Source organism: Fukomys damarensis, unplaced genomic scaffold, assembly GCF_012274545.1.
Source record: "Fukomys damarensis isolate Sample0158 unplaced genomic scaffold, DMR_v1.0_HiC HiC_scaffold_30, whole genome shotgun sequence".
Taxonomy (NCBI): Eukaryota; Metazoa; Chordata; class Mammalia; order Rodentia; family Bathyergidae; genus Fukomys; species Fukomys damarensis.
This window is the reverse complement of record NW_022900942.1, coordinates 2,906,028-2,916,117: the sequence shown is the minus strand read 5'-3', so window position 1 is coordinate 2,916,117 and position 10,090 is coordinate 2,906,028. Positions and strand designations below refer to the sequence as shown.

The 10,090-nt window shown below is 38.3% G+C and overlaps 2 protein-coding genes across 2 annotated transcripts in view; both read right to left on the bottom strand.

Annotated features, from left to right (window-relative positions):
- Nucleotides 1–497, bottom strand: part of LOC104863306 — a 49,418-nt gene extending 48,921 nt beyond the window's left edge. Inside the window, exon 1 of the mRNA XM_033757309.1 lies at nt 7–497. Coding sequence (XP_033613200.1) covers nt 7–497 — 491 coding nt within the window. The remainder of the gene's footprint in view (nt 1–6) is intronic.
- A 7,499-nt stretch (nt 498–7,996) lies between these two features.
- Nucleotides 7,997–8,944, bottom strand: LOC104863317 (olfactory receptor 7G2). Its single transcript, XM_010625696.1, has one exon. It carries the CDS (start codon nt 8,942–8,944, stop codon nt 7,997–7,999), a length of 948 nt encoding a protein of 315 aa, XP_010623998.1.
- Between the last annotated feature and the right edge of the window lie 1,146 nt (nt 8,945–10,090).

Here is a 10,090-nt window from a genome sequence, read left to right as displayed (position 1 = left end):
AGCCACAGCGCCATCAGAGTGGGCAGCAGAGAGTCTGCCATGCTAATTAACAAGGAGACCAGAACAAGCAAAACACAGAAGTGTGGGTTCATGATGACTGTGTACCTTAGGGGATGGCAAATGGCTGCATAGCGGTCATAGGCCATTACTGCAAGGAGAAAACTTTCTAAGAATGCAAAAACTAGGACAAAACCAGCCTGAGTGAAGCAGCCTGTGTAGGTGATCCTCTGCCTCTGTTTTTGAGTGTTCATCAGCATCTTTGGAATTGTGCTTGTGCTGGAACAGATGTCACTAAAAGACAGGTTGGAGAGTAAGAAGTACATGGGGGTGTGCAGGTCGGACTCAGAGCTGACAGCCAGGATGATGAGCAGGTTCCCCAAGATGGTGACCAAGTATATAGATAGGAAGAGGCTGAAGATGAGGGGCTGCAGTTCTGGATCATCTGTCAGACCCAAGAGATTGAATTCTGAGACAGATGTTTGATTTATAACTTCCATGTTGGTGATGATTCTGCTGGAAATTATGGACAAATGCAGAGTATGTGCATGACAAGCGGCAATCATATTTGGAAAGTTGTTATAAAATCATTCTTGTGGTAACTGTGGTCTTTGGAATTGTACCTGTCAAAACTGAGAGATAGTGGATTTCTGTTATTAAACTACCCTGACTATACTCCCTTACTATGGCAGGCCAAACTACTAACTCCCTAAAGGAAGGTCTTTAACAACACCAAAACAAGAATTAAATTAAATGTAAGAATGTTTTAGCAGTGCCATCATATTGGAAATGGTGCACATTTCTGCTCAGAAGGAAATAGGCCCTCTCACCGTAGAGTGTATAAGACCAAAAGACTGAGAACTGAGTGAGTATTGGTTAAAATATATTTGTGAATGTGTAAAAAACATGTGAAAATTGACAAGAAGAGTGAGAATTGAGTATTAGTTAAGCTATATTTGTGAATGTGTAAAAAAGAGATGTTAAATTTGACAGTAAAGGTATAAGTGACTTTTCTGTCCTCATCTTATGCATGTCTTCTTGTGGCTGTTTTCTGGGATGAAATTCTATTAACACAAGTGCCCTCATTTTAAAATTATTAGCTATGGGAATTGTGCTACTTTGCTGACTTCAAGAAAAATAATGTTAACAACTCACCCAGATATTGAAGATGGAAGATCTGTCCTCAGACAGTGCAGACAGACTAAATATATCAAGAGGCTCCTGTTCAGGAATAATTACCTCTGAGTGAAAGAGTAGTTGATTTTTTTGAACCTGACATGGCAGGGCTGTTGAGACAGGTTGTTATATACAGAATGCTTTATATCTCTACGGTCTCAATATCCATAGCTCCTTATTAGATCACCAATTTTTGTATCATTTTGGTCCCAGGATTGCATGCCCTTAGAGACCAGGATGATACAAGTCAGGAATTGGTGATGGCTCATTTTCTAACTCCCAAGTCCAGGTGTATAACATTTGTTTATCTCCACTATTTCTGTTTACCTTTATTTCACAAACCTTGCATACTAAAAGCATGGACATTTTCTAACATATTCCAGCCTTACATTTTATCTATAAACAAAAGTACCTCCATATATTTCATAGCATCAAGAAAATTGATTAAATTTTAAGTATGAAAATATATCCTACTTATGTGAGTGTAAACACAATAAACACTGTTTTCTCATGTCTCAGGAGAGTGCTTGTGTGCATGCTCTGAGGGTTGGAAAATCAAATAGTATGGAAAAATTATATCACTAGTATGGAGTTTTTTATTTAGTGTATATTTCTTAATGATGTTATCTTGCATTTGATTGTATTTTTGTATTTATACACCTCTTTAACTTACTTAGCATAACAAGATCAAACCCAGACTCTGTTGCATTAAAAAAAAAACTTCTACCAGTTTTTTCAGCATCTTCATAGCCAATCATATATTAATAATGCACACTAAAACTTGATTTAACTATTTTATCCTTTTCTCAGTGTCCCATTAAGGCTGGGAATGCTTGAAGCCCTGAGCTCTTTTTCTGTAGGACCATAGCTGAGTGCACACCCTCTTGTACTCTAAGTCACAACTCTCTATCTCAGCCTGAGTCTCCTCCACCATTCACAATGTTGTTGCTTTCATACCCATGAGCTCTGTGGTGGGGTGATGGGGAGATCCATTACTGCCACCAAAAGGTGGAAAGCTGCAGGATATCACAGGTGAACAAAACTGCCTGAATTTTAGAGAAGTAGAGAGTGCCTGCTCAGGCGCTGCTCATGCACTGCACTGCTCTAACTCCTCTCTCCTATGTTTAGCCAGTTAAACACTGCAGATCCCTACCCACCAGCTCTGTGACACTGAGGGCTCCGGGTTCTCACCAACCTTGGCCACGGATAGGGGAATCCTTCATGCATGCACTGAAAAAAGGACAGCGGGTAAGATATAACACAGACACAGAACTCCAAAGTGTTTGGGGAGTGGTGGGCATTGCCTGTGCTGGAACTCCCTTCCTAACTTGTGCTTTACTAGTGTAATCTGCAGCTCTGAGAGGCACAGTTCTTCTGGCTGTCAGCTCTGGGCCCCCAGCTAGTGCTGTACACTTCTTTTACATTTCTCCAGGAGCCTGAGGGTTTCATTCAGTTTCCTTCATCTGAGTGGTACTCTAGTTTTACTTGCATTGATGCCCTAATTTGTGAGACTCTCCCTCACTCTGTTCCCACTCCCCAAGGAGGAGGAGAGTAGGTTGGGAATCTATCCCTGGCCTCTGGCCTCTTCTCTTTCCTTCAGGATGTGAGAACCACTCTCAAGGTGGCATGGTAACTACACCTGGGGTGTAGGGGAAGTTGTGTCTCAAAGGGATTCCTGTTTCCCTTTCTAATACACTTGATGTTGGATTTGATCGAGTAGATTTCTCCTTCATTCTGATTCTTCATGTTTGGGTATGTTTAACTTCCCCACTTTTCAGGACCTGAATTTTCTAGTGGGTCTTCTCTGAGCTTCCCTCATGAATTCCTGATATTAGAAGGCCATGCTAGATCCTCCCATCTGTAGTTCTTTGGAGAAGTGTCTTTTTATTTATTTTTTTCAGCTTTAATTGAGTTTATTGGTACATTTTAGGGATACAGTACAGTTACATTCATTGTTGGGATCTTGTACCTCTACATGACAAGTCTTGATTCTCATTTTTCCCCTTATCTCTGCCCTCCCTTCACCCCCTCCTCCCCTCCCCATCTACAAACACTTTATTTTCATCTTTTCATTCTCTCACATTTTTTTCTTTCCCATTTTTACTCTTCCCCTACCCATCCCACCTTCCCTACACTTTTAGCTCCTTTCTTCCAATTTCTAAATGTCAGTAATCTTATTAGAATCTTATGCATTGTTGCAGATTATTCACACCAGGGAAACTATTCGGTATTTACACATGTGTGACTTATTTATTTCACTTAAGAGTATATCTTCAATATGTATCCATTTTCCTATGAATGAATCTATTTTCTTGTTCTTTATGGCTGAGTAATATTCCATTTTATAGAAAAACCACATGTTCTTTATCCATCTTCCAAAGGATGGGCAAATGGGCTGTTTCCAAGATTTAGCTATTACAAACTGTGCCGCTATAAACATGGGTGCACATACTTCTCTGTGATATGATTCTTTTAGTTCTCTTGGAAAGATACCCAGCAGAGGGATGGCTGGGTCAGATGGAACCTCCAGTCCAAGCTCTTTGAGGTATCTCCGTATTGATTTCGATAGTGACTGCACCAGTCTGCACTCCCACCAACAATGGAGAAGGGTTCCTTTCTCCCCACAACCCCACCAACATTTGTTATTGTGTGATTTCTTGATAGCAGCCATTCTTTGTGGGGTGAGGTGGAATCTCAGTGTTGTTTTCATCTGCATCTCTCACATGACCAGTGATGTGGAACATTTTTTTATATATTTAACTGCTGCTTTTACTTCTTTGTCTGAGAAATGTCTGTTCATTTCGGATGCCCATTTTTGAATCGGGTCTTTATATTTGGGGGGACTGATTGTTTTGAGTTCTTTATATATCCTTGATAATAGTCGTTTGTCTGAGGAACAGCTGGTAAATATTTTTTCCCATATTGTAGATTGTCTCTTAGTTCTGCTGATGGCTTCTTTTGAAATACAGAAGCTCTGTAGTAAGATGAGATCCCTGTTGTTGATTCTATCTGCTAGTTCCCGTGCTACTGAGGATTTGTTCATAAAGTCTTTTCCTATACCAATGTCTTCCAGAGTTCTGCCTAACTTACCTTCCAGCAAGTTTAATGTTTCTGTTTTAATATTTAGATCTTTAATCCATTTGGATTTTAATTTAGTGCATGGCGAAAGATAGGGGTCTACTTTTAATCTGTGGCAGGTTGACATCCAATTTTTCCAAGACCATTTATTAAAGAAGCTATCTTTCCTCCACTGAGGATGGTCAGCTCCTTTGTCAAAGATGAGGTAGCTGAGTACATCTGCATTTGTTTTTGTGTCTTCCAGTCTGTTCCACTGATCCTCAGGCCTATTTCTTTGCCAGTACCATGCTGTTTTTATCACAGTGGCTTTGTAGTATAATTTCAAATTGGGAATTGTTACACCTGGTGCCATGTGTCTGTTGCCTAAAATGGCTTTTGCTATTCTAGGTCTCTTATGGTTCCAAATGAATTTTTGGATTCTTTTTTCTAGTTCTGTGAAATACAGTGTTGGAATTTCAATTGGCACTGCATTGAATGTATATAGCAGTTTTGGTAGTATGGCCATTTTCACTATGTTGATTCTTCCTACCCAGAAGCAGGGGATATCTTTCCATTTTTTTATATCCTCTTCAATTTCTTTTTTCAGAGTGCTGTAGTTTTCAGTGTTGAGATCTTTTTTTTCTTTTGTTAGATTGATTCCTAGATACTTCATTTTTTTGGATGCTATTGTAAAAGGAATTTTTTCCCTTATTTCTCTCCATGTGTCTGTTATTTGTGTATAAGAAGACTACTGATTTTGGGGTGTTCACCTTGTATCCAGATACTCTAGTGAATCTGTCAATTAAGTCTAGAAGTTTTTTTGGTGGAGTTTTTTGGATCTTCAATGTAGAGTATCATATCATGAGCAAAATAATGACAGTTTAACTTCTTCCTTTACTATCTTTATTGCTTTAATTTCTTTCTCTTGTCTAATTGCTGTGGCTAATATTTCCAGAACTATATTGAAGAGGAGTGGTGATAATGGGCATCCTTGTCTTGTTCCTGATTTTAACATGAAGGTTTTCAGTTTTTGGCCATTCAATATGATGTTGACTGATGGTTTTTCATAGATGGCCTTTATTAAATTGAGGTATAGACCATCTATTCCAATTTTTTGCAGGGTTTTTATCATGAATGGGTGTTAAATTTTATCAAATGCTTTTTCTGCATCTATTGAGAGGATCATATGGTTTTTGCAATCATGAATGAAAAAGGCGAAGTCAGAACAGATCCAAAAGAAATCCAGAGGATCATGAACACCTACTTTGAGAACCTGTACTCTAATAAAATGGAAAACACAGAAAAAGTGGACAGATTTCTAGATACTTATGAATTACCAAATTTGAACAAAGAAGATAAAAACATTTTAAACACCCCAATCACTATCAGTGAAATTGAAAATGTAATTAAAAACTTACCAACAAAGAAAAGCCCAGGCCCTGATGGATTCACTGCTGAATTTTGCAAGACATTTAGAGAAGAACTACTGCCATTACTCTTCAAACTTTTCAATGAAATTGAAAGGGAAGCTATACTTCCAAATTCATTCCTGGAAGCAAGTATCACTTTAATTCCCAAACCAGGGAAAGATACAACTAAAAAGAAGAACTACAGACCAATCTCCTTAATGAATATAGATGCAAAAATCCTTAATAAGATACTAGCAAACAGAATACAGAGGATTATTAAGAAGATCATCCATCCTGACCAAGTCAGATTTATTTCAGAGATGCAAGTGTGGTTCAACATACGAAAGTCAATAAATGTAATACATTATATTAGCGAAGAGAAGTGTCTTTTTAAACTATCTATTTGTTTTAGGGAAACTAGATTTTTGAGTGTTTTATATTTTATAGATATTAATGAATTATTTATCAGAAATATAGTAAGTAAGTAAAGGTTGTTGTTTCACTCATTGTTCTGTCTTTTCACACTGTTAATTGTTTTCTTTGCTGTGTAGAAGCTTTTTAATTTGACAGTGTCCTGCTTAGTGATTGTTGATATTTTTTACTGTACTTTTGAACTTCTATTCAGGAATTCTTTGCTTTTTGGCTCTCACTTCATGTGTGCTTTCATTACCTTGAGTGTTTATGAAGATTCAAAGTTCAATGTAAAAACTTACATGGGCATGTGTAACTGGGTAAGTATATATTGCAGTCCAAACATGAAGTTTTTAGGAGAAAAATATAATATTGTAATCAAAAGTTTTTGCATTAATCCAATTTTGGTCTCTATGTTTGCTTTACTTGTAGTGATATATGAAATTACATTTAGTACTGACACAATTAGTTTATCATAAGAAGACCATTCATGGGCTGGGGATTTAGCTCAGTGGTGCCATGCCTGCTTCATAAACACAAATACCTGAGTTCAGTCCGCAGAACTTCGCAAAAACAAAACAAAACAGATTATTCGCTGTGAAAGCAATCATTTGTTGATGTAAGCAGCATGTATCCTGTCATCATGGAAATGCATAATCACAAGGGACAGATATAAGGATGCAAATGTATCATTATGAGGCCCAGCATTGAACTCAAGACAGAGGTGTCTTCTGTCTCCTATTAGTGGACTGAGCAGAGTGTGCACAGCTTTCTGTTTAAGGGATCTTGTTTGGTACGGCTCTGTCATGCCCTCCAGCCATGTGGTGTGCTGGTCATCTTTACATTACTTTAAAAAGCACTTCAGCTAATCAATCTAAAGAAACAATACTTTATTTTTGTTTGAGATCTTCATGCATGGCTGGTCTCATTGTATTTGAGGCAGTGATATGGGTGAGTATTTCGACGAGGAGCAAGTGATGAACCAGTGCTGCTCGGTTCATGGCACCTGTGAAGAGAGGAGGGATGATTTTGCTTCCCACCAGCTCCTTCTGGGGCACAGCCACAGGACCTAACTTCCTCCTAGTTGGCTTTATCAGTTAAAAGTACCAGGCATCAGAAAATGGGGACCATGTTTGTAACTCATGGGCCTTTGGGGACATTCCAGATCCAAACTACTGCACAGGAACTGGTGAAGGTGAGGAAAACAGTGCTAAGAAGAAGCCTCATTATGCAGGGCTCGACGATCCCCTATCCTGGACATTCTTATGAATTCATAGTTATGTAGAATAACTCTCTTTGTGATCCAAGTGTATCAATGCAAAGATGAATTTTTCTTTTGAGCAATGAAGGCATCTTCTCTGATGAAGTTCAAAATCATCAATATTTTAAAAACATTTCAAATCATTCATGTAGTATAAATGTGGGAATTAAAGAAATAATGAAGCCAAACAGGGGAGATGCTAATGTGACCTCAGAAGGGTGCAGTTAGTAGGACAATTTAGGTAATTACTTAAATATGTATGAAAGTACATATCATTAGCTTCATATGGGTTAAAACACACAATGACTCCAACTATAGAATTATGCAGAATCATGCAGAAGTTCATCTCCAGATATCAACACAAACTCTCACATTTATCCCCATTCCATCCACAATTCAGAATTGCATTTTCTCAAATCAATCTAAAAATAATTGCAGAAATTGAAACCTTAATTTGTGTTTTTTCTAAGCAGTTAAAGCAGCACAATAGAGTATAGATATAGAAATCATTTGCCAAATGTCACAGAATTGGATGAATCTAAAAGAAGCTTAAATCACAAATTGAAATGTGCTTAGGTGTCATATTATGCAGTCATCTTTAAAGACCTTGGTGATGTAACAGTCAAGTTTTCTATCTGACCTACATTCCTGTCACTTATCACATTCTAAAAACCAAAACTCAAAGTTAACGACAAAAGAATATAAAAGGCTTCCCAGTAAGGATATGCTTCAGAGCTATTTTTATTTCTCTGTTCCTCAAGCTGTAGATAAAGGGGTTCATCATTTGAGGGATCACAATGTACATCACTGAAGCCACTGCATTCTTAATGGAAGAGTCAGTAATGGCAGAACTCAGGTACACTCCAAAACCTGGTCCATAGAATAAGGAAACAACAGAGAGGTGAGACCCACAGGTAGAAAAAGCTTTATATCTTCCCCCAGCTGAGGGCATTCTGAAAACAGAGAAGACAATTTTAGTATAAGAGAAAATAATTCCAACAATAGGAACACCAAAAAATATGTTTGCTGCTGAATATATCAGGAGGGTATTTATAAAGGTATCAGAGCAGGCAAGATTGACTATCTGAGCAAGTTCACAGAAGAAGTGAGGGATTTCCACATTTGTGCAGAAGGATAGCCGCAGTGCCATCAGACTTTGGAGCAGGGCATGCCCAGTACTAGTGAGCAGGGAGAGAAGAACCAGCAGGACACAAAGGTCAGGCGTCAGGATGATCTGGTACCTTAGGGGCTGACAAATGGCCACATAGCGGTCATAGGCCATCACTGCAAGAAGACAACTTTCAAAACCACCAAAAGTGAAGACAGAGGTGCTCTGAGTGAGGCAGCCAATGTAGGTGATGCTCTGATCCTGTGTTTGGATGTTCATCAACATCTTTGGGATGGTGGTTGTACTTGTACAGATGTCAGTGAAGGACAGGCTGGAAAGGAAGAAGTACATGGGTGTGTGAAGGTGAGAGTGAGAGCTGATTGCCAGGATGATGAGCAGGTTTCCTAGGATGGTGACCAGATAGATAAGCAGGAACAGACAGAAGATTAGGGGCTGCAGCTCTGGGTCATCTGTCAGTCCCAGGAGAAGAAATCCTGACACTATTGTTTGGTTTTTGAATTTCATTTTTTTGGTGAAGCTGTGGAATAAATGAAGGGAAAATAAAATGAAACAAATATTTTGTGAATAAGCTCCAGTATATTTTGTGTGTGATATAATTAAAAACTCTTAGAATTACCCCGGATGTTTGTTATACATGTTCTGGAAATGAGGATCTGGATTCCATGTTGAGCATACACTATGAGAGAATTGAATGATTTTATAGCTTTTTAAACAGTGTCTTAAAACAAAATAGTTTTGAGTCACAATATAAACCCACATGAATTTTAAGCTCATTCTCTAATCCCTTTCTCCCTCCACTTCTCTCTCTTCTAATTTCTACTTCCATTATTAAATATCCATGCATTTTCAGAATTTTGGCAAGTACTGGGGTTGTGATAAAGTATAAGACCTGGCTGGTTATGTATAAGTAGACCCCTCCTTAAAACAGAAATACGACAAAGAACATATAAAATCTATCTTCCAGAGCAGTGCTTTTCAATGGTTTTTACACCAAGCACAAGTTTCATGGAAGACAATTTGTCCTTAGACTGGCAGGAGTGTAGCTTGCCATGATTCAACCCATTAACTTTACTGTACATATTTTTATTATGATTACCCTGCAATATATAATCATATAATTTTATAACTCACCATACTTCAGAGTAATGAAAATAAAATCATGGGCAGGCCTCATGCTGGCTACAACAAGGGTTGAGTTCTCACATAAAGTCTGTCTCCACAAGCAGCTTACTCTCACCATGTCTCACTTATCATTTTGATATGAGCCTGACAGCAATTGATTTACTATTGTTTGTGTGAAGTCAAGAATCTCTGCTAATATTAATTTTTATTTGCATTTATTTTCAAACATTAGCAGCATCACCACCTCAGCTCTAGCTCAGGGCATTAGACTCTCTTAAGAAGTGCACACCTAGATCCTCACACTCACACACCTAGATCCTCAATGCACAAGCCTAGATCCTGGCACACACACCTAGGCTCTCACTCACACAACTAGGCCCTCACACTCACACAGTTAGATCCTGACATGCACATAACTTGATCCTCGCATGCACAATTCACAGTGTGAGTTTTTGCTCCTGTGAGAATTTAAAGCCACTGCTGATCTCACAGGAGGCAGACCTCAGGTGGTGATGTAAGGTATGGTGG

Coding starts and splice junctions, on each gene's coding strand:
- LOC104863317 (XM_010625696.1), bottom strand. CDS start 8,944: ATGAAATTCAAAAACCAAACAATAGTGTCAGGATTTCTTCTCCTGGGA.